Below are 23,797 nucleotides of genomic sequence, written 5' to 3' on the forward strand. Positions count from 1 at the left end.
CTTGAGCAGGACTAACATAATACTGCAGCTTTGAGATTTTACCTTTTTTTTTTCCCCCCTTCACCTCTCCAGTTTCACGCTTACCTTCGTTTTACCACGCAGGGATGTGCCATCTACCATGTCCAATAGTCGGTGGGGTCTGTTTGTAAGAGTTCCTTTTTGTTCGTAGCTTATCATTTCCTGTGCCGCGTCTAGAGTGCAAAGGGAAGTTTTATTCCGAAATGACACATGCTGCTAACCCAAAGTCAATTTCATTTCTCAATACTGTATGTCAAAAAAAACCTTAAAACTGTACGCAATCTTTTCTTCAGTTTTGTGCACATGCAGCCACACAGAGGGGTGCAGACGGGATTAAAGCCCTTCTACAGTTTGATGTTATGTCTCACATATTTATTAAAAGGGTGGGGTTTTTTGAAAATATCTTGACTGTAAACCAGACCTTCACCCAGTGACGTCCACGTACACACACTGCTGCTTTAGTCAATGTGATTACATTGACTAAAGCAACATTTATTTGTCCACTTAACTGCTTTCTATCAGGTGGTACAATTTCATTATTGCAACTTTTATTTCCATATGAAAACAATGCTCAATGAGGGGAAGACTCACCCGTTGAGATACTTTGCTGCCCCCTGTCAGACAACTGGGAGAATTACACCTGAGAGTGGCACGACTGCCTGCTTGGGATCTCTTGAAAAGACCTGTTCTCATGAGATAACCCTATAAACCAAAAGCACGACATTTCATCAAAATCTCCTGGGTGCTTTCATCAGAAACACACACACACACACACACACACACACACACACACACACACACACACACACACACACACACACACACACACACACACACACACACACACACACACACACACACACACACACACACACACACATTAAAACAAAATTTAAGAGCAAATTCATAAAGCGAAAGTATTTACCGTCTAACAGATGAGGTTAAGCCTATGCACATAGCAAAGCACCACACAAACAAGGAAAACACATGAGATTATTTTAATCTACAGTTATAATTTGAGAGGTGTACTTTTGAGAGAGCAGTCAGCCAGAGACCAGCTACGTATGTCAGGGGAAAAAAAAAAAAAAAAATTTTAAAACAAACGCTCTTGGTGTAAAAGAAGGCAAGACTCAAACTGACAGAATGTCAGCGTGAGAAAAGGGAAACGATCGCACACGGAAAAATAAACAAAAGAACAGCAGATGCATATTGTTTGTGACCCAGCAAACATGGTGCAAGTATATACAGGAATAATTCTCTTTCAGGGAACATTCAGCAACAGCGTAACAATTAATGGCCGACGGTCCGATCTGCAGGCGGACACTGTAGCTTCGTTCCAATGAGTGTCAGGCGTTTAAAAAAAAAATTAAATTTAATTTAAAGAAAAAAAGAAGAAAAAAATCAATAAGAAACTTTCAGGGTTTTTTTTTTGTTTTCTTTTAAGTGCACTACTTCTTTAGGGTATATTCACAATTTCCTTTTTTTTTTTTTTCTTTTTTTTTTTTTACAGAGGATATAAATATATAAGTTAGAAGCCGACAGTACTTTGTGACAGACTCAGCGCCGGCTTTTTCATTTTACAAGGAAACAACCACAAGTTACAGTTTGGGAAACTGGAGAAATGCAAAGTTTCAATAGAAAAGTCAGCTTGAACAACGTGGAACAAAACAAGCAAAAACATTGCTTCCAAGTATTGTTTAAGCATACGATAGGAACAAGAGTGACGGTGGGCATTTATTGGGCGTAATGAACTCACATCATTACCACTTCAAAATGAGATGAATTACAAAACCCAAATTGCGTGATTCCAGTACCCACCGACCTACGTTCACACCCTGTTAATATCAAATCTCTCATCTCCGACACGCGGAACGTGAATGTTCAAGAGTACGACACAACGAAAACGTTGCTTACAGTCAGTTGCCCCCCCCAAACACAAAGGTCTACAGAAGTACCTTTTTTTGGGGGGTTTCTTATTAACATTTAACACATTTCTGTTGAAAACAGAAAAAATAAATATATTAAAAAAAAATAAAAAAAAACCCTGTATGGGGAACGCAGCATACAGATTTATTGAAAACGGGATGTCTGGGAATAAGCAAAGAACAAGGCGACCGCAGGAACAGAAACACCTCCCTCTAACAACCGAAGGAGCGCCGGTGGCTAGAGGGCACCGCCGAACCGTCTAGTCCAAGTTTAGTGCCCGGGGAGAGAGCGCGCGGGTGGGGTGGGGTGGGGGTCGGGGTGTTGACTTGGGAGTAAGGCCCGTCCTCTCCCAACTCTTTCAACTCTGCCTCTTTGGGGTGATTCACAATAAAAATTTGATAAAATAAAAAAAGGAAAAAAAAAAAGACATACATTTGTACAGCTATTTACATGACGGCAGGGAGGGACAACCAAGGCATTGAGTGTTTGGGTTTCTACGACGTCACAAAACATACATTCTGTTACTTCTACCCCCCGCCTCAGACCGGCCACCACCTTCAGGGTGCAATGTGTGTCCAGGGCCAGCCCGTGTCCCTGAGTGAGCCTCGCGGATTCCTTTTTCGCCGGGCGACGGCTACAGTTCTCAGCCCGAGTCGGAGTCGCTGGTGTCCGAGGAGGAGGAGGTGGACGAGGAGGAGGAGTCGGAGCTGGAGCTGCTGCCGCTGAGGCGCGAGGGCAGCGCGCGGGGCTCGGCGGCGCTCGACTTCTCCACTGAGGGGGAGGTGGGACAGAGAGAGAGAGAGAGAGAGAGAGAGGGGGTTAAAAACCTATTCACGCGTCGAACACCAACGCTTCCTTTTTTAACGGGAGGAAGGGATGAGGAATTTGGCGAGCTTCCAGGAGGCTCTTCACGAGCTCACCCTTGGGTTTGGGAGGTTTCTTCCCGGAATTGAGCTGCCCGCTGACGTCCTGCAGCCTCCTCTCCAGCTCGCGCCTCTTCTCCAGGGTCAGCTCCTCTTTGGACATGCTGCTCGCTTTCTTTGCTGCACAAAAAATAAAAAAGGTGTCACCCAAGATTCAAGAGGTTTATGCGTCACACACATATACATACTTTCATACATATATGCAGTGAAACGCACCCGGAGATTATGCACAATAGTTACTAAACCAAACATAATAGCTAACCTAATACGTACCTAGCAAAGTAACTGAAACTAACTTCTAAAACGTAATGCAGTTAGTGAATAGAATATTATAAATAAAATCAAAATTAAATAAGACTCAAAAAGATAATGCAAAGTGGGGGTACAAAATGTTATCTTAATTTTAAAAATAAAATAAAAATAATACAATAATAATACAAATTTAGATTGATAGATCAGCTAATACAAAGTGGGGGTACAAAATTTGTTTTTTTTTTAATTAAAATAAAAAATAAAATAAAAAATAAATAAATAAAATTGAAGGAAATAGAGTTATGTATATGTGACAGGCTATTTGTATAAACAGATATGTGCAGTAAAGTGCATGTGAATAAAGTGACACCAGTACTCAACAGTATTGATCCAAAAAACCCACAAGATCTCCCGCAAGATCTGCTCCTCCGACAGGCAAGACAACGAAACAAAAATGCTGAAGGGACTCGGAGGGTTAATTTTGGGATGCGGGGGTAATTGGCTTTGCTTGGATTTTGGTATTGGATAAAAGAAACCGTTAGCGGTGCGGTGCACTCACCGCACGGTTTGCGGGGCTTCTTCCGCAGACACATCATCACGTAGCGCTCCAGCTCCTTCAGCGTGGACGGCTTGAGGGTCTCGAAGTCGATCTCGATCTCCTCGGGGTTGGTGTCCCGGAGCGAGGGCTCCCGGGCCTGGATGATGTGGACCACGCGGCCCAGCTTCTCCCCTGGCAGCTTGTTGATGTCCAGGCTGAGCTGGCGCTTCTCGTCGTACGTCATGGGCACGATCTCCTCCTCCTCCTCCGAGTCGTAGTGGGGCAGCAGGGAGGGGGGCGGCGGGGTGAAGAGGGGTTTCTTTGTCGTCCTGCGGGGGGAGGGGATTGGCGAGACTCGGGGTCAAAGGGAAGCAGGGTAACCAAAGTCGTTTCCTTCAATATCAGACGTGTTTGATGAGGCTCGGGGGACCTATCTTCGTATATGGTGGAAGATAGGGTGGAGATTTCCTATTTTAGCCTGGCACCAGAAGTGATCCAACACCAATACACACACACACACACACACCCATCACCAAGTGTAACTGACATGTGTGACAGGAGGAGTGAACATGGATAAAATGACAGACGCCATAACGGCCGGGTAGACATCCTTTTTTTGGCGACGATTAATTGTCACACAAACAATTATGATTATCCCCCTCAAGGTGAATCAGAATCTTCACAAAACACTCTCGATCAGCTCAGATGATTACAATTAGACGATGGTGTAATAATTGTGACAGCTCTCATTCTCGCCTCTCATCGGTAGATGTGGAAACGTGGCCAACACAGCCTGCTTTCAGGTCGAGATCGGGAAAAGACATCAAACCAACGTTTAGAGGCCTACGGATGAGGACGCCTGTTCAACCGCCACGTTACGATCATTTGTTGAATGAACGCCCGATTTTGTAGGAGGAAGTGTTTCACCTGCAAAAATAATATAATTCAGTTGAATAACAAGTATAAAAAGTGACTGACTTGCTGTTCTTGTTGCTCTTCTTGCCGGAGGCCTTCTTCCCCACCGCGCTGCTCTTGGTCGACTTGCTCTTGGGCGTCTTCCCCGGCATCTTCCACTCCTCCGACTCCGCCCTCACCCGCACCGTCCGGCTCCGCTTCTCCGGCTTCTTCTTCTTCTTCTTCTCCTTCTTTTCCTTCTTCTCCTTTTTCTTCTTGGGCTTGACGATGGGGCCCTGGGAGAGGGCCGCCAGCTGCTCGTGGACGGCACGCAGCTGCCAAAACGGAGAGGAAAATAACCACGTAAAAATCCAAAAGGCCCCGTCGAGAGATACGCAGGGAGTTTATTGCGCGCTACGATTAAACCCGGTGGTTTTAGTTTTGTAGCCGCTGTGTTTGTGGGTTGTTTTTTTTGTTTGTTTGTTTTTTTCCTCCTTCACAGTCTCTGTTTAGCCTGGATGATGAGATTCCTCGTGGCTCTGAACAAACGTCGCTGTAGAAAGTACCAGTACTTTTTTTTCCCCCCACCCAATTAAATGTCATCATGTTCAATGAGATTTGTGGTTATTCTACAAATAATCACGATTTAAATAAATTCATCATTTGCGGTGCACATATTATAAATCTTGGCGATATACTGTTATATGGGTATCGTGATATAAGAACAGATATTGTCTGGCCTTCACCTTATCACAATATAGTTAAATGTTGTCTTTAAGGCTGCATTACAGTGAGGTAATACAATTTTCTGAACTCAAGACTATTCCGATCGACGCCTCTTCCTGATTGGTCACAATATCCACATTGCTAATGATAAATACTAAATATCTTATGAAAGCACCACAGTCACCCGGAAAATATCCTCTTAAGCGCTATCAACGTATTCGTAAAAAAAAACAAATTTAAAAAATAACACTGTTTCATTTAGTCAACTCGGCCCAGCTAATTCACCGGTGTTCAAAATGAGTTTTTACCTGCGTGCACACTTGGTCCTGGAGCTCAGCGAGGCGATGCGCCCGCTCCTCCTCGCTGTCCGAGCTGGGGCTGGCCTCGCTCTCCTCACTCTCACTGCTGGGCTCGCTGTCCGAGGAGGAGGAGGACGAGGAGGACGAAGAGGAGGACGAGGACGACGAGGACGAGGGGTGGCCGCTCAGGGACAGGGCCGGGTGGCTGAGCTGGGGCTCGTCCGGCATCTTGGCGAAGCGGAACTCAAACACGTCCTGGTGGGGGTTTCACAGTGAAAGGCGGATGAACAATCAGGAGGAATCGAGGATCTGATATGTGTCCGCGATGTCATTTTCCTCGTCGGTTTTCTCGATAATCATCAACGTTACGATAACTAACGATAACTAACGACGTTTTGTTTTGACAACAGCCTCGTGAGACCGGGCCGACTAGCGTCGAATCGGGAGATGCCGCCGATGGCTGTCCGCAACAGCGATGGAGCAAAACTACAGGGAGAAGGCGATGTGAAAAGGCGTTAGACAAGGACACGGCCGCGCAGCTGACCTGCAGTTTGCGAGCCATGCCCACCACGTCGTGGTCAGGAGGGTTGTACTTGTAACAGTTGGAGAACATGAGCCTGACGTCGCCGGCGAACAGCTGGGCGTCCCTGTACTCGCGACCGTCCATCTTCCTCTGAAGGAGGGACAGAAAGAGACGTGAGGGACTTTTTTATTGTGAGGTACAGGATAACCCCTCGATATATCCACTCTTTAAATATACATTTTAGATTAACATTAAAAACATATTTATTAAAAAAAAAAAAAAATAAACGGCTTTTGTGCTTACATCGCTGATTGCACGACAGCATAATACGTTGTCAATGATCGCTTAGTGTACACCCATATCAGCCATGTTTCCCCACCCGGTTTCATTGCAACACCAGATTTTACCTTGATGGTGCTGAGGTCCATGGGGTACTTGATGATGTCATGATAGTCGTGTAAAGCCAGCGCTGTTGCATCGACAGGCTTGTAGAAGGGCCAGGCGTAGGCTGCGTGCTTCTTGGAGAGCATGTCCTTCAACAGCCCACTGCAGTACCGGAGCTGCGGGCTCAGTTTGCCTTTCCGCGATGGCTGAAGTTGCACAGAGTCCGGCAGGTCCTTCTTGGGGGGTTTGATGGGCCTTCCGCTGCCCACCCTGCGTCCGGTGTTGGCCATCATTGGCAGGAGGAGGACGGGGCCCGCGGGGCTCCTAACCATGCCCATCCCAGGAGGGGCTTCCATGTTCATGCCGCCCAGGGAGGACAGCGTGAGCGGGGAGGAGTCATGGATCTGGCCCCCGTGGCCACCCTTTCCCAAACCTACCAACCGGGCACCACCCGAAATCCCAACCGGAAGGCCCATGGTGGAGGGTGTGGTGGTGTCAGCCTTCCTCTTCACACCCTTCTTCTACAGCGGCAAACAGAATTTATATTAGTCCATTACTCGATCGTCTGTCTAACATATTTTATTTGGAAAGCCCTTTATCCCCATCCTCAATCTCAAATATCTTCATGGACAATTCAATTTAACCATACTACATCCTGTCTGTTTAGTTTGTTGCCCCCAAGGAGAAAAGCAAATAAACAGGATACAGCGCAAGAAACGTTAGAAATGACATCAACCTTAACAGTCAGCTGTTCGACCAGCTGAAGATAAATTCTGAACTAAAAGAGTTACAAAACATGCCGTACCAAGGACAACACACCACAGATTACACAATAACTTTGTTGTGATGGCTGAGGTAGTGGAAATGCGTGTTGAAGTGTGTGTGTGTCTGTGTGTGTGTTGTGTGGGGCTGGGAGAGGGCGTCTAACCTTCTTCAATAAGATTGATCGTATCTAGGTATGTATCTACTACGCTGTGACCTGTGGCCTGTGGTGTGAAGCAGGAATAAAGAGGGTTATAAGGTCGGGCGCAAAGCTGTTGACTTTGTGTCTCAGGGCTACCGTCTGCAAACAGCCCGAGCCGGGTGCGGAAGACGACTGCGATAGTAACTGTTCTAGTCTTTTTTTAGTTGGGAAAATTTGTTTCCGTTAAATAAAAACTTAGTAGTGGGCTGGGTGTATGGGGGGGGGTGTACCTTAGTCGTGGGCTGTGTGGAAGGGGTGCTCATGATGTTGGCCTGATGAAGGCTTTTGGTCAGCAGGGTCTGGGGGGAGCTGGTCAGCATGGACTCTGTGTCAGATGAGGATGGAGAGTAAGCCGACTGGGACACGGCGGGGACCTGCTGAGCCCTCGATGCTGGGAGAATGCAGTAGAGAAATAGAACTTCATAGGCATATTTATTTTTTATTTGCGTGCTACGTCAACGTACATCCTCTTTGTGGGCGCAAGTGAATGAGCTGCGTGCTCGTCTATCAGTCGCTCTCTGCCGCGGGGTGTGCGGACCGGGACCGCACCGGGGCCGGAATGTCCCTTGCCCCATCTATTCCGGCATTATCATGGCATGTGTGAAAAGGTGCAAGACGGAAATTTTCCTGAATGTAGCTGCATGTGTGAATCGTGAAACTCACTAGCGGTGCCGGAAAAGGTTATCAGAGTAATTTACCGGGAACTGTGTGTGAAAGGGGCTGAATGATGGCATAACAGTCTGGAAAAATACATATGTTTAAATTGAAGATCCACTATTAAAACCTGAAAATCTAAAGTCAAATCTAATCATGGATTTGGAGAATCGTGACACTCCGAATTTGTATGGTTTTGCTGGCAGCCAATCACCGCAAGCGTTAAATACAACATTTGATCGGGTCACTTGCACAGCAGCAGCTACAACAGTTTGGTAAAGGACAGGTTGACAATTTTTCAAGTCAACAGCCAGGTGTCCATTATGTAATGGACACCTGGCTGTGGATGTAATGTAATGAAACAGTGAAAGGTTTTTCTCATTGTAATCATTCCTTCTGTTCTGGCTATTTGTTTAAAATCACACTGCCCAAATGCATCATTGTACAGTGAAAATATTTCAATAATTTGAACACTTTCAAAATGTATTAGTGTAAAAATCATTTGGATGGGGAGGAGTGGTGGCATTTTAGGCAAATTATAGGAATAAAAAAGGTATTGAATTAAGTACTTTATTGGCATCGGTATCACTTTAAGGGTACTGGTATTGTGATTTTTTTTTAAACAATACCCAGCCTTAAAATGAGGTCCTAATAATAATAAATCTAGAAAAAAAAAGGTAATAACTGTGTAATTGTTGAACAAATTTAACCCTTTAATAATTCTATATTTTACATTTTTTGTAGCACTTTATTAATAGTTGTGGATGGAATTTGGTTTAAAAAGGCACCAAATGTCTTTGAACATGGAAGGAAATACAAACACGGGGAGGAGGAATAGCGTCCTTAGGTTCACATGCGAGAAGCAGATGTGCCAAAACAACATTTCCACTCTACACACAATTGTTATGTCGTTTTGCTCACAGACTCACAGTTAGACTTGCAGCCTTTGCCCCTGCCAGCTTTGGTCCGCGGGGCTAGAAGAGGCAACTCAATCTCCTCCTGGGGCATCTGGGCCACCTTCTGAAGAAAGATCTTCTCCAAAGACTGAGCCATCAGCACGATGTCATCTGTGGGCTAACCAAGACCATATTACGTAAGCATACGGCAACACAGTGTGGTCACAGTGGACAGGCATTTTGAACCACAGGAGCCAAAATGAGCCCTTGTCACACATGGATTGTTGTTTTGTTACAATTCATTTTTATGCAGTATGTATTTCTGAAAGCAGTCATTTTCCATATCTGTTGTCACCGTATTTATTTTCAAACAGTAGGAAAAATCTCAAGTGTTTCCACTGGTAAGGTTTCGTCTTGCCAAATGCTTAAGCTCACAACAAAGACATGCATAGGACAGACACACACTAGGAATCGTCTCGTAATTTTCATGTGTGCTCTCAGTGCGGCACACTTAGTATAACTGCACATAGTACTAGAGCCTATATTTGCTAACTACTCATAACAGATACGCAAAATATATCGAAACGACCGGCTCGATCCCAACGAGGACGGAAGGTTTCACCCTGCGGTTCATGAAAGATTCCACTTCATGAGCTAATATTTGTCCCCGAAAGGTTCCGATGGGAAACATGAGTGCATCAAACAAATCCAGTCGTCATGGAAACGTATGTAAGGATCTCAGGGAAATTCCCCACATAGCCCTGCACACACATAAACACAAACATAAAAACACACATAAATAAACACACACACACACACAAACAAACACACACACCATTTCAACAGGAATTGTGTAGTGAATTGTGCTGTGTTATAAAGCGAGCTAGAAGCATCACACATTAACTATTATTGCACGTTACTATTATTATTGCGAAATTTCGGCACAGTAGAAGTTTCAACTGATTTTGAATCGTGACACCCCTAGTGGACACCCCTTCTAATAAATGCACTATTACTAACAGGTGCATAAAATCAAGCATACAGCCATTCAATCTCCTTGAACAAACATTTGCAGTCGAATGGGTCCAATTAAAGAGCTCAGTGACCTAAAACTTGGCACTGCCACCTTTCCAACAGATCAGTTCATAAAATGTATGCCCTGCTAGACTTGCCCCGGTCAACCGTAAGTTCTGTTATTGTGAAGCGTAAACCTCTAGCAGAAACAACAGCTCAACCAAGAAGCAGTACGCCACACAAGCTCCGACCGGGACTGCCATGTGCTGACGCATGTTGTGCATAAAAATAGTCCGACCTTGGTTTGAACACTCACTACAGAGTTCCATTTTTGCCTCCGGAAGAGACGTCAGCACATTAACCTGTGAGTCGTGAGTGTCATGAACCGGGTTTCGACGGCCGAGCAGTTGCATGCAGGCTGAGATCCCCACGTGCAAAGCGCAGCGTCAGTGCGGTGGTGTGGTGTAAAGCGCGGCAGCAGAAACGCTCGAACGCTGGAGCGACATCAGTGCCTGACCTCACTGACGCTCTTGTGCCTGAATGGGAGCAAACTCCCTGCTGCCATGATCCAAATTCTAGTGGAAAGCCTTCCCAGAAGAGTGGAGGCGGTTACAGCAGCAAACTCCATATCAATGCCTATGGTTTTGAAATTAAATGTTCAACAAGCACATATGGGTGTGGCGCTCAGGTGGCCACACACTTTTGACCAGGTAGTGTACATCCATACCATAAAACCCCGGTAGTGAGTTTTACTGAGTTAAGTATTAACATTGGACTATCCAAATAAAGTACAACACGTTTTACACCTGCATCCCACCTGACTCACAAAAGTTATAAGCTTACATTGAAAATCGAGAAATTGTCGAATGTCTGATCTGTTCTGCAGATTCTATTAAAAACCTACCTGTCGACAGGAGCAAGGCGAGCAAGACAGATTAACTTCCATCTTTGCTTTTCCCCGTGCCAACGCTGAGGTGCGTCCACACTACTCTGAACAAAGTGTGCGTAAAAGACGTGCGAACCGCAAATGAAACGACGGGTGACATCGGACCTTTTTTTACATCCAAGCCGCTGTTACATCATAAATGCTCGGTATCCATGGTGACGGTAGATTTATTCACGTCGATAGTGATGGCGAAGTGAGGCGTCAGAAGCACTGAGTTGTATCGCAAATGTATTAAAACGACTAAAACCCTAACCCAGTATAGATCTGCGGTTATTTGGTAAATACACACACACTTTTTTAACGTATAAAAAACTGGAAGATTGGAATAAAGAGCGACAACTGTGGGATTCAGTTGGGCAGTGTAAAATGCTTCGGTAACTGGGGGACTGAAAGTGCTTCAAAAGTTTTATGATGTGGGCCAATAAACTCTTCCAAAAACCGCCTCCACAACTTCAACTCTTTAACAAAACTCTCTGTATTCTTTACAACAACCAACCGACGAAAACCCACAAAGTAAGTGTTCCTTGTCCATATCCACTTTGCACAATTAGAATCAAACCGATCACGTGGGTCCAAGGGAAACAAGGCCTTGTTTGTCATCAATCGCAAGGTCCTGCAAACGATACAAGTCTCAGAGGCTGCAGTGGAGACACCCGTTCATGCTCGACAGACACTTGAAGATACGTCAGCAGGGCGGGCACACGCACGCACGCACGCACGCACGCACGCACGCTTATTCCTCACGGCCACAAGGTTTTCATCCTCTGCCATTATAATATATTGTTAAATCTGGCCCGCAACTTTATTTTGAAATCACAATGCTTAATTAATGCAAAAATTTGTACTTAAATGTTTTCAGAATATAAAACATTTATCTTCCTGTTTTTATTTAAAAAAAAATATATATAGGTCAAAATTGGCAATATGGTCATTAAAAAATGCTGTAACACCGCAATTGTATTATCCTGGCAATTAACTAAATAAAAAAATTATAAATTAAACCTTTAACTTAAAAATGTATTTGTGCAGGAGTCTGATGAATGTTGGCAAGTAACACACCATAAACAGTTTATACTAATTGACCAAAGTGAGCTAAGCACTGTGGGCCATTCCACTGCCAGTTTGAGGAAGATGGTCACCCTAGCTTGTACATCATTTTGTCATCTGCGTATATAACAAGTATTACGGTCAAAGGTACAGGGTGAAATATGGAGTGAATCTGGAATCAACATTGGGGGGTTATTTGTTTCCTAAACAGGTGTATCTTGGAAGAGTTGAATTTGAAATGAAGGGAACTCCATGTTTCCAGAGGGTAATTTGACTTAAACTGTATAGTGTACAGCCTCATAGCACCACTACTGAAGTTCCAGAATACTCAGATGAGAAATTTCAAAACTAAAGCCATCTCAATGACTGAATAATATAGCCGTATAGTGTGTGTCATACAAGCCAGGCTGAGTTAGATGGGTAATGGGTACCACGAGACACCACTCCGATTCATTTCTTCAATACAGCTTAAATACAGAAATATAAATCATAAAGGTAAAATGTATAAACCTAGTGTTTACAGGGCCTATAGATAGTATTCTGTAAAAACATCAAATATGAATTCATTATGGCTTATAAAACTTATTGAAGAATAATCAACAACAATTTTAAATATACACATCTATTACACCACATTAATAAGTAAACATGAATATCAGAAGACACAAAGCCTTTTTGTAGGTTTTCATTGTGGACATGTGAGATGTCCTCGAGCTCCATCTGCACCCTTTACCAGTATGTGACTGCTACAATGTCCTCTGACGACCAGGGCTCGCTTTGGCAGTATACTGACAGTGGGGAAAGAAAATCTAACTTTTGAAGCAAAAAAATATCAAGTTGCAACCAGTTGTTACACTAATGTCTCTGTCGCAATGTGGCCTGAATGTTATTCTCCCTTGTAAGTCGCTTTGGATAAAAGCGTCTGCTAAATGACAAAATGTAAATGTAAATGTAAATGCAAAAGGACTGTTTTGAGCGCCAACCCTCAACCGTTGCCAACCAAGGCCCATCCTTGTCAGCAATTGGTCTCCCAATCCACTTTATTTAATTTATTTATTTGTTTAATTGTACTAGGGGTGGGGGTTGTTGTTTTTTTAAGTTCCATCTTAACCTGTAGTGTACTGCGTACGTCTAGAGCCTCCTATAGCCTTTGAAACGTCCCCCGCCAAACCTGCCAACAGCGTCCAGTTATTGAGAGAGAAACAAGAGAATTGAGAGACACAAAATGTAGCTGTACATAACAGCGTGTCCCTACCTTGTTGTAAATATAGCAGTTGGTGAACATAGTGTTGAAGTCTTGCATGCACTCGCTGGCACTGCGGTAGAAGTTGTTCTCCAGCCGTTTTTTGATTGTCCCCATGTCCATGGGCTGCTTGATGATCTTATGATAATCCTGAATGCAGGACAGGAACAAACATGAAGATTTTATGAAAATTAGTCAGCAAATGAACATGCTGGCGGCCAAATACAAATTGCAAGAACTGAGGACCTTTCCATCCCCCCATTTTGTTTTTCCTTAAATGAGCAGGCAAAGTAGAGAAATTCATCTGAAGAGCTCTTTTCCACGATTTTTGCCTCTCCAGTCCGCTGCGATTTCAGTTTGCGACCAAAAATGCTTGCTTTTTAGTGGCTTTTCTCAAAAATTGTGTTGCAATTTGCCAAGTTTTATGAAGGATTTTCAAAATTAGATTTTGGGAATTGGCAGAAATTGCAAGGCAAGGAATAAAGGTGATTGGTCTACTACTAATGAAGATATATTAACACATTCTGCATCACAGAAACAACTGGAAAAAGTTTGGTACTCATCTTAATTATCTTCTAAAGAAAAGAAAAAAGGAAAATGTGCTATTGCTTGGGTTTGAGTAATCTGTAAAACAAACTTTAAATTCCAAGTAAATGAATCATTGTTGTTGGTTTTGTAGGCTGTCTTCCCAGGGAAGTGGCCACAAGTTTGCAAAAAAGCAAGCTCTCGCAAATGTCCAGCCTGACTCCCAAATCCCTCAAAATCTCAGTCTCCTCGCGTGCTCTGAGCCTGGCTTATGCTCCTCGTGGCCGTGTGTGGGTGCTGCTCAGCGGGCTCCAGGCTTCTCTGGGGGCCTTCTGTGGCTGCAGGGCATGGGGATCGGGGCTTTCCTGTGGCTGTGGAGGGTCTGTACAGCTGTGGGACTCAGGGGTGGCTTCAGGGCCTTTTCCACGCTGCTTGGAGGCGCTAGAATATAATTCTGAACTCATACGCCAGAACTAATTGGGACAAGTCCCGTGCACTCACCGGTGGGGAGGGAGGGAGGGGCGCACACACACACACACACACACACACACACACACACACACACACACACACACACACACACACACACACACACACACACACACACACACACACACACACACACACACACACACACCCCCTTTCCTCCCTCATTTACTGCCATAACAAGGCCACGTGCCCAATTGGTGTTTCAATTTCCCTGGACTTAATTAACTTGTTTTTTTCGATGCATGTTGTCGTCTGATGTTTCTATGTTTTTCTATGTACTGTACATTGTTGTTTGTTTCTATGTTAATTTGTCTCACCCGTGGGCATCTTCCCCTTCTTGCAGTAGTAATGATGGTTAGTTCTTTACAGAGAAAAACATGGTAAGCTCATTCTCCAAAGAGGGGGATTGGCGGCGGTTTTGTGTGACAAAAAAAGCTGAGCTCTGGTCATCCCACAGGTCATCCACAGGACAGAGTCGTTGCATGCAATGCCGTTGCAAGTAAAGAAGTCCAACTCCACTTGCGGACTAACTCTGTCCGAGATGAAAAGGCATACAAATACTGTGTGTTGTATGCCAAGTACGGTGACAGCACAGGTAAAAAATTAAATTAGATAAAAATAAAAATCTCAACTTTGTGGATGGACTGACTAACACAGACATGGAAATAGCACACATTTATCTGATTAACCCATTTGATACAGAGTGTGTCGCCAGCGTGTTCACTGTGTGTCTTTTAAGGCTGGAATTGTATTTATATATTATTTTATTACAGGATTCATTTGCAATATCGAAACAGTAAAACTTGTCAATAAAACTAGAGAAACAGCTTTTTCAATGTTGTGCATTGCTTCTGCGTTATTTACTGCCTGGTAAAACCTTGATGTCACAATGAGTGATGTCACACTCAGCTCGATTACTGCACACAGCGTTTCACGGACGTCTTGGACAAATCCGACATCCCATCTGCTTCAAGCCATGCGCCCAGCTCTTGGATCATTTGCATTTGTATCCGCTCACACGTCTGTTCAAGGCACGGGCCAAAGTGTAATTCAAGTCCGCACAATAGCTTTTTGTGCATGATGGCTGCAGGGAAATGTGGAGACGGAGATTACCATCCAAGGAAGGAGACTTTTCTACAGAAGAAACGTTCGAAATGATTTGCAGACAGATGATGAGCCAGGAGATTCAAGAAGCCGACTACTCCTATGAGAAGCGGACATGTGCAAAATGCATCGGCTCTGGTGTTGACAACACATAAGTGAATGTTATTGATTGAGTGTGATAGTTTTTTTTAATCTACGTTAGTCCTGCACATATTGCTTTTTTAGTCTTGAGGATTTGTTGGCACACGCCAACACAAGGAAGAACCCATTGGCGTGTGTGTACATGCTTGTTTGTCTTTTTCCATTTTGCTCCTCCACGTAGGGGAGATAATATGTAATTCATTTTAACAATCTATAGTAAGTTTGTTTTGTCTTCATGTTTTCTGTGTGTGCAATGGGGCAGATGAAGCCCACGACACACCAGGCCTTCCAAGCCTGTCGAACTGATGATGGTGCCTCTGGATTTCAGCCCTGCTGGAAAGAAGTATGGCGGCTTAAGGCCACGTTATGGTAGTGCGTCAAAACACAGCCAGAGCTACAGCAGAGGTATTTCCAGTCCTGGCGTAGGGAGCAGAGACCGCCACCGGAGCTTATGTGCACTCCTCCAAACATCGATCTATATGTGTAGGGCAACGCAGCACCGCAGTTCTGTGATTGGCTCGCTTTCTTTGGGACCCAAACGTAATTTCCTCCTACGCATTTCTGCCGACTTGCGAGCGAAATTAGAAAGGGAATCTGTTTTGTTTTTTTTATAACATGAACGTTACTATTAAAGTACAAAGATTGAGAAATTGGGTCCAGGAAGTGGAGAAATGGACATTTGAGATGGCACTTTTTTTTTTTTATATATATCTATATAGCATAAGCTGCCAGCAGGCTTCTGGCGGCTCTGCAGTCATTGCACAGAACTATCAATAGCTCACCACAGCCGTAGACACCACAGAGGGAATACCGGCGTAGTTAACACTGAACCATGTCTCAGCCTTGAGTGTTCCTATCTTCCAATAGTCGGACAAGTCCCAGAAGGCAAGCATGGGACTCAGGCCAACCCTTGACCCCCATAGGAATTGCCCGTGTCTGTATCCTGGACACAAACTGCCACTGGAAGTATCATCAGTGAGTTGTTCTCAAAAAACACAAACAAAAAAAATAAAAGCCAAGGGACAATGCTACAAAAAGTGGGTATACATTTTTTTAATAAAGAACGTATAAGACTTACAGGAACTTGTATAAGTAAGAGTTATACAGTTACACTTTTTCATAAAATGTATTTTACGTGTTTGTTCCAATTTGTTTTTTCCAGTAGTAATTGTTGAAATTTCATTCGACAGTGTTTTCCATACAAAACTTTAAGTAACTAGCATATCTGAAAAGCTGCAATTTTGCTCATTCAGACGACATAAATCACTTGATAACGGTGTCATATTTCACTTTTTAGTCAAAAATACAAAAACATGCCAAAAACGACCATTTAAGACTTGGGTCTTAAAAGGGTTAAACGGAGCAGAACCTCCACTGGACACCAACTCATGCTGTCAACTCACCGGTAGGTTGAGCCTGTAGGCGTCCACCGGCTCGTGGAAGGGCCAGGCGAAGTGGTGCCTCCACAGGGACTTCATCAGGGCCTTCTGGAGGAACTGCAGCTGGTTGGTCATGCGGCCCGGCCGGCCGGGGTCCCTGACGGGGGGCTGCTGGGGGGCAGGGGGCCCCTGGGGCTGTGAGTGGGGCAGTGAGGGGCTCTCAAAGTCCTCGTACAACAGGGAAGGCTTGCGGATGCGCTTGCCCGGGCCGGAGCCGCTGTGGTTTTCCATCCTGCCACCGGACAGCCCTATCAGAGAGCTGGGGAGCAGAGAACGGTTAGGAGATAAGAACCAACACAACTGTCAAGACCGAAAAGATCATTGAAGCAATTGGCAATACAGATACAGCATTTTTGGCTGAAAAGGCATCTGGGCTATATGGTCTTATCACAGGGGTTACTTTTGTTGTGGTAGGAGATAAAAAATTTAAGAAAAATAATCTTAATCAATGCTATGAAAAGGTTAAATGGTTGCAAGGGATTTGATCAAAAAAAAGGAAAAACACAAGGCTAGGATTGACCAAACATTAGCAAAGTAATACATCCCTGTTTGTCTTGTTACTATTGTATAAGAAATGTAACCCTACTCAAAACCAACTCTGAACACTGCATCATCTACAAAAGCATCAAAACATAATGTGCCATGCAGAGGAACCGTGCAGCACTGTCCTCCCACTACAGTCAGACAGTTTTGTGGTTCCTCCTTTCTAAACCTTGTCTATAAAGGCTGCTGGCGCGTACCTTGCCTCCTCTCAACCTTCTGGCCTTCCCTGTCCGTCTACCATGATATGTCAACACTTGACCCCCACCAACTCTGTACTGGAAAGATGATATATGGTGGATCAGACAGATAGGCGCTGTAGGAGAGGTAAAACATTTGGCTTATTTGAACATGAAGGACAAGTCATGATTAATATTTTCTGGCAATGGACTTTGTGAGGATAGTGTATTTTTGATGTTTTCATAAGTTTGTGCGATGTGATACAGAGAGAAGACAGCATACAAAATTGCTTTTTTTTTTTTTAAGAAATGTACAGAAAGCTAGAGTTGTATTAACCACAGATAAGGGTTAAATGCACTGAGTGACCTTGGACACCTTTATAAATGAGATACTGTTAATTCACTGACCCGAGACACACAAACCAAAACAAAACATACAAAATGACGTCAATGGTGGGGGCTAGAAGCAACACACTCAGGAAACCTACATGTCTAATGAAAACCCAGCTCTGCCCACTCCAGTCTATCCAATCGTCAAGGCAACCAGGATTCTATCAATAGCTTGCTACTTCTGGCAAAGCCATGGGAACTGCCATAGCACACATCCTCTTCAGTGAACTGTGTACACAACTGTTCCTTTATAAGAACTGTATGCACTTATAGCAAATCTCTCCAGGATGGGGTAACAGCCACATCTAAAGCTGGGCAGATGGCAGCATTTAAGATCCATGTATTTGCAATTTTCTTTTGATCATGTACGGAAAATGTCCATGTTATTTCTAAAATACTGCTTTTTGTATATTGCATATTTTGCATTTTCAAAAATACTTTACCCACTCATCTCCTGTGATCAAAATGTCATGGTCATTTATAAGAGCCGAAGACCAGAACAATGCTTACTTATCTTAGCAACCAGGGGCATGGATAGCAGTTTGTGTCTGACTGGTTGTGCTTCTTATCTTGTTTATCTTGAAGAATTACTTCATTAGGGTGGGAGGACAATGGAGCACCACGCGGAAACCCACATGAACATGGGGAGGACATGCTTCCACACAGAAAGACCCCCAGTCAGGTTTAAACCCAGAACCTTCTTGCTGTGAGGTAACAGTGCCACGACACTGAGCCACCATGCTTGAATGACAGGCACCTTTATGTCACTCTACAGCATGCTAAATGGAAAAACATCAATACAGACAGCCGTGCCTAATTTATATAGATGTAAGATCTATCACGAAGAATGAATGACTGTGCTGTAACAACAGTGCAAGCCCGTCTAAACGTTACAAAATGCCCAAGGCCATGTTTAAGGACAGTACCAGTGCTGCCAGTCAGCCGTTCATTGTCATTCTGTCCTCCTCACATAACTATTTAAGGATGAAGCCCAAATTTAGAAGAAGTTAAATCTCACCCCAGGCTCAGGGCATAAACCTGCCCCACTGACACAAAAACACAGGCCGAGCTTGTGAGCCTATTGCCTACATCAGAGGGATCAGCACCCACAAGGCAAAGAAGCCTTGGTGCAAGGGATAAATGTTTTAAATGTAGACCTTGTTGAGCAAGCATGTTAAAAAATAATAATAAATCAGGCCCGTACGGCAATAACGATGGCGCTTAATGAAAGAAAACAACTTCAAATTTCTGTTCTGCATGTTTTAGTGGAAGTAACAACATCCACGAGGGAGAAACCGTAATACGGTCTAACTGTTGGAATAAGCTGCACTTCATTCGTTGGGGCCAATGCAGCAGGGATGGAGCCAGCAGGACCGTGCGAACGGTGCAAAAGGCAACGTGACAGTGGAAAGAATACACAGAGTCAAATGACGAGAGTCTGTCACCGGACCCATGCCCCCGGCGTGGGAGCAGCACACCAGCAACCAGTACGACGGTGCGCGTCCCACTCCATCTCCCCCTAGAACGAATAGCGGGATGTCACCTTACGAACCGCTCATCCATTGTTACTGCCCATTGTTTTGATGCGAGCTCCCGCGGCGCCGCAACTTCCCCCGCGGACACGAACGAAGCGTCCTCTCCCCGCGTCGACCCAACACGACGACCTTAGTCGCGCGGCGTGGATTTCCTTTACGCTTGACGAACCCGACAGCGGCTCCGGAGCGAGCTGTCAAGACACCCGACGTGCGCAGTGCAACTTGGGTGGACAGCCCCCCCCCCTCCGCCCCGGGAGACGATAGGCAGCGGACGGACGAATAAACGAACTGACGCCCGTGGCTCCCGGTCGCGCAAAGTTCCGACAGCTTCCCCACTCGGCCTCGGGCTACGCGGCGTCAGCGCGGCGAACGGACGTGGATTTAGCGTGTCCGCCCGCTCCCCTCGCTCCCCGTCATGCTAGCCGGGTCAGCGGTGGATGCTAGAGGCTAATAAAAGCGTCAGTGCAGTGTGGCGAATAACAACCTGTCATGCGGCGGGTTGATGGCCGCTTCCATCCGAGTAGATCCCGATTGTTTATTTTATTCGGATTTTTATTTTTGCTTTGTTTTTGTTTTGGGTTTTTTTTGTTTTGTTTTGGTTTTTTTTTTTTCTTCCGCCCACAATCGACGCGGAGCGGCGCTGACGACGCGCACGGGTCAACTCCGCAGCGAAATGGCGCCCGAACCGCTTCCGCTCCGCGACTTATAAAGGCGCCGCGTGTCGGCGCCGCGTATTTCCTGTCACGTGCGCGGCAGCCGGCGCCCCCGATTGGCCGGCGGCGCTGGGGAGCAAGGCGGGGGGCGGGGCCACGAGCCGAAAGCGGCGCTCCAGAATAAGAACATCCTGTTCCTGATTTCACCTTTTAGCTGGAGAAAAGCACATATGCACCAAGTGTTATTATTCGGATTATCACGTTATTCCTTTTTAATTCCCTTTTATTGCCAACAGCGCTATTAGGTTGGGTCGCTGTCTTCTCGGATGTTGCTGTCGTTGTCGTTGTTGTTGACTATCCCCATAGTCCCGTCACCGCTCTGTTATCCCGCTGCTGTTGGTGATAACAGTTATTTACTACGCGAAGATTTTTTTCATTTTCATTTTTATTTCTATTCCGATATTTCGTCGAGAAAACGCAAAAAGGCAAAGGCGTCCCCCCGCAGGAGACCCTTTTTGGTGTCGTATGGAGGGACGGACGCGGTGAATTGCCGTGCTCCAGCAGCAGGTGGCGGTAGAAACGACCCAGTTCGGTTATTTTGTCTTCAACTCGGCCCAAGAATAACGTTGTTCATCAAGTTGTTTCGTTTCCAACAGCCGAATATAGTTCTCTGATTAGGGGGCAAATTTAAAGGGCATGGGGTTCGGACGTGCACGTGAAGCCGGGCATCAACCATCCCAACAAAACATTTATAATCCTATCTGTTTCAATGAGTCGAGTGTCTTGTATATATTCTTTTCTGTCGTGTAAATGTATTTTTTTCCGATTATCTAACAATACTTATCCAGCTTATTTGTTTTGCACAGCCCGTCCAGCGATTTCAGCAATTTCTGACGTGACAAAACTTGAGAACGATTCGATGTTGATTACACTTTCCTCCCGCAGTGTGAGGGGTTCAAAACCAGAGAAGCGGGACCTACAAAGCTCCAGGCTTGGGCTGAGACATATACATATAAACACCAAACTGAAAGTGACACTGGAGCCATCAGAAACTTGATTGCGATACATTATTCAAGAGGTTTATTTTTGTCAAATACATATAAAATAAACCTTAATTAGTCCCACTACGGGGACATTTACATCATTCCAGCAGCAAAAAGGGGACAGTAGAAAATGGAGAGCTTCTTGCTGCCTCACAGCAAGAAGGCCCTGGGTTCGATTCTCGTCATGCTCACATGGGGTTTCCTCCACCTACCATCAGTAAGGACCCCCACCAAAAACATGCACACATCAGCATCGTCTGACCAGCAATGGACACCGGGTACCAGGTCCCCGGGCGCGTCGACGAATGCTGCCCACTGCACCTGGCTGCCGCTGGAGGAAGGACAAGTCAGGATGGGAGAAATGCAGAGGCCATGTTTCACCGGCCACCATCCAAAAAGCATGTGTGTGTGTGTTTGTATATATATATGCATGTGGAGTAGTGTGGTGTGTCATGTGCCAAATAAAGATTCTTAATTCTTAAGTACATACACGTATACATATACTCTATGTATACATGTATATGTATACATAGAGTATATGTATATACATTATTATTATTATTATTATTATCAGGTCTCAACACCAACATGAACAAAGTATTTAAAATAAATACAATTCTGGTCTAATACTACAAAATATTCCCACAAAAAATACATTCAAACATTAAAAAACCCATCAAATTTAGAACATTACAAATAGAGGGGGCTAAAATGATGAATATAGGCAGAAATACAAGAGTATTGGTTATATTGTATTGATTATTGAATGGTCGAGAAAGGCTGTGGAGAAATGTGATGCTGTCAGGGATAAATCATTTCTGTATTGTTATTGTTGTTTTCTTTTAGTTTTATTTTTTATTTTTTCTACCGTTACCCATAATCCCACTTTCACTGTTGGTCGCTGAGCAGTTCCGCTGACGCCATGGGGGGCGAGGTGCCCTCGGGAAAATCTCCGCCCCCGATTTTATTCCCTCTCCCCCAAACATTTAGGAGCCCTCTTCATTGTGGAAACCCAAATTGTCCTTTCTGACCAACTCGGCGTAGAACCCCCCCTTCCTCAGGAGCTCATCGTGGCTCCCCTCCTCCTCCACCGCCCCGTCCTTGAGGACCACGATGCGATGCGCCTTCTCCACGACGCTCATCTTGTGGGATATCAGCAGCACGGTGCACTTGTTGCCGTCGCCCAACAACGCCTGGTGGACCTTGTGAGGAGGAGTGGAGTGTTTGAATATTGTTTAATTAATGTTTAATTGTTTAACGCATGAGGATTATTGTATATCGCCAAATTTGAATTGTTCATAGTTTATTTTCAGGTTTATTTTTTAGTTGTTAATTTTTAAGATTTATTGTACATGGCCAAAAGGTTTCTTGTTTACTTTTATATTATTGGTTTTCTTTACTTCAATTATACAACGGTACATTAGAAGTTTACATTTATTGGTTATCAATAGGTTTATTGTATATATCCAAATGTTGTATCACTCATTATTTATTTTTAGGTTTACTGTTTGCCATTTTTTTTGGATAACTATTAGGTTTATTGCTTATTGCCATTATGTTTTTTCTGTTTTGATTGTTTTTACTTTATAATTATTGCCAATCAATCCATCCATCCATCTATCTATCTATCCATCTATCCATCTATCCATCTATCCATCCATCCATCCATCTATCCATCTATCCATCTATCCATCTATCCATCTAGCTATCTATCCATCTATCCATCTAGCTATCTATCTATCTATCTATCTATCTATCTATCTATCTACCTATCTATCTATCCGCACCTCATGTTCTGTCTCTGTGTCCAGGTCGCTGGTGGCGTTGTCCAGCACCAGTACTTTGGGTCGTCGAATCAGGGCTCTAGCGATGGTGATGCGCTGGCGCTGCCCTCCAGACAGTTGGCCTCCCTTCTCCCCGGCATCTGGAGAAAAGGAAAAATTAAAACTTGTTTGACTGCTAATGGGCCATACCGGTTTCAGTACTCAGTAGAAGTCAGCACATGCATTTACCATTACTCCAGTTTCCTTATGACAGCTCACCTTTTCTGTTTTTTTGGGGGGGGTTTGGAAAATTCAAAACTGTATGGCGAGAGACCTGCTGTATTGTTATCAAAGTAACCTCATTTTTCTGTACTTTTTATTTGTTAATTACATTTGAAAAAACGTAGGCACCATCTCTTTAACAAATACTGTACAAAGTACGGCAAAATTCAGTAACAACGATATGTATACACCATAGTGTTTCAATGTTTGGAAATCCTAAAATAGAGACAATATAAAAATAAATCTAATAATTATCTAACATCAGGAAAAATGGTCAGGGGGAATGTAAAATGTGTAAAGACTAGTAAACAGGCTGAAACTCGAATTACATGAAATATGAATGCAAAACAAACAAAAACAGAAGCTGATTCATACTTTCCTTGTTGAACTAATTAAGAAAACAAATTGTATGAGACGAAAAATAAATTCCTGAATTTAACAGGCGCTTTTGTGGTTTACGGAGGCTT

At 44.2% G+C, this 23,797-nt stretch overlaps 2 protein-coding genes across 5 annotated transcripts in view; both read right to left on the bottom strand.

The window, feature by feature from the left end:
- Positions 1–1,002: 1,002 nt before the first annotated feature.
- brd2b (bromodomain containing 2b) lies at positions 1,003–20,246 on the bottom strand. 4 transcript variants are annotated; one of them, XM_080005180.1, is made up of 13 exons: positions 20,074–20,246; positions 17,686–17,758; positions 16,910–17,204; positions 13,260–13,397; positions 9,031–9,175; positions 7,678–7,838; positions 6,507–7,004; positions 6,121–6,249; positions 5,586–5,831; positions 4,636–4,886; positions 3,679–3,986; positions 2,865–2,987; positions 1,003–2,715 (listed from the first exon to the last, which is right to left on the bottom strand). In XM_080005180.1, exons 3-13 carry the CDS (start codon positions 17,174–17,176, stop codon positions 2,588–2,590), a joined length of 2,394 nt encoding a protein of 797 aa, XP_079861306.1. In that variant the 5' UTR covers positions 17,177–17,204; positions 17,686–17,758; positions 20,074–20,246; the 3' UTR covers positions 1,003–2,587. The 4 variants fall into 4 exon arrangements, with proteins under 4 accessions (XP_079861306.1, XP_079861305.1, XP_079861304.1 ...); XM_080005179.1 differs by having other exon boundaries at positions 17,686–17,763; XM_080005178.1 differs by lacking the exon at positions 17,686–17,758.
- A 1,092-nt stretch (positions 20,247–21,338) lies between these two features.
- The window catches only part of tap1 (transporter 1, ATP-binding cassette, sub-family B (MDR/TAP)), a 9,688-nt gene continuing 7,229 nt past the window's right edge, over positions 21,339–23,797 (bottom strand). The window contains exons 13-14 of the mRNA XM_080005900.1: positions 23,073–23,209; positions 21,339–22,487 (exon numbers count right to left, since the gene is read on the bottom strand). Coding sequence (XP_079862026.1) covers positions 22,272–22,487; positions 23,073–23,209 — 353 coding nt within the window. The 3' untranslated portion in view covers positions 21,339–22,271. The remainder of the gene's footprint in view (positions 22,488–23,072; positions 23,210–23,797) is intronic.

Source organism: Zeus faber, assembly GCF_960531495.2.
Source record: "Zeus faber genome assembly, chromosome: 8".
In the NCBI taxonomy this organism is placed as follows: Eukaryota; Metazoa; Chordata; class Actinopteri; order Zeiformes; family Zeidae; genus Zeus; species Zeus faber.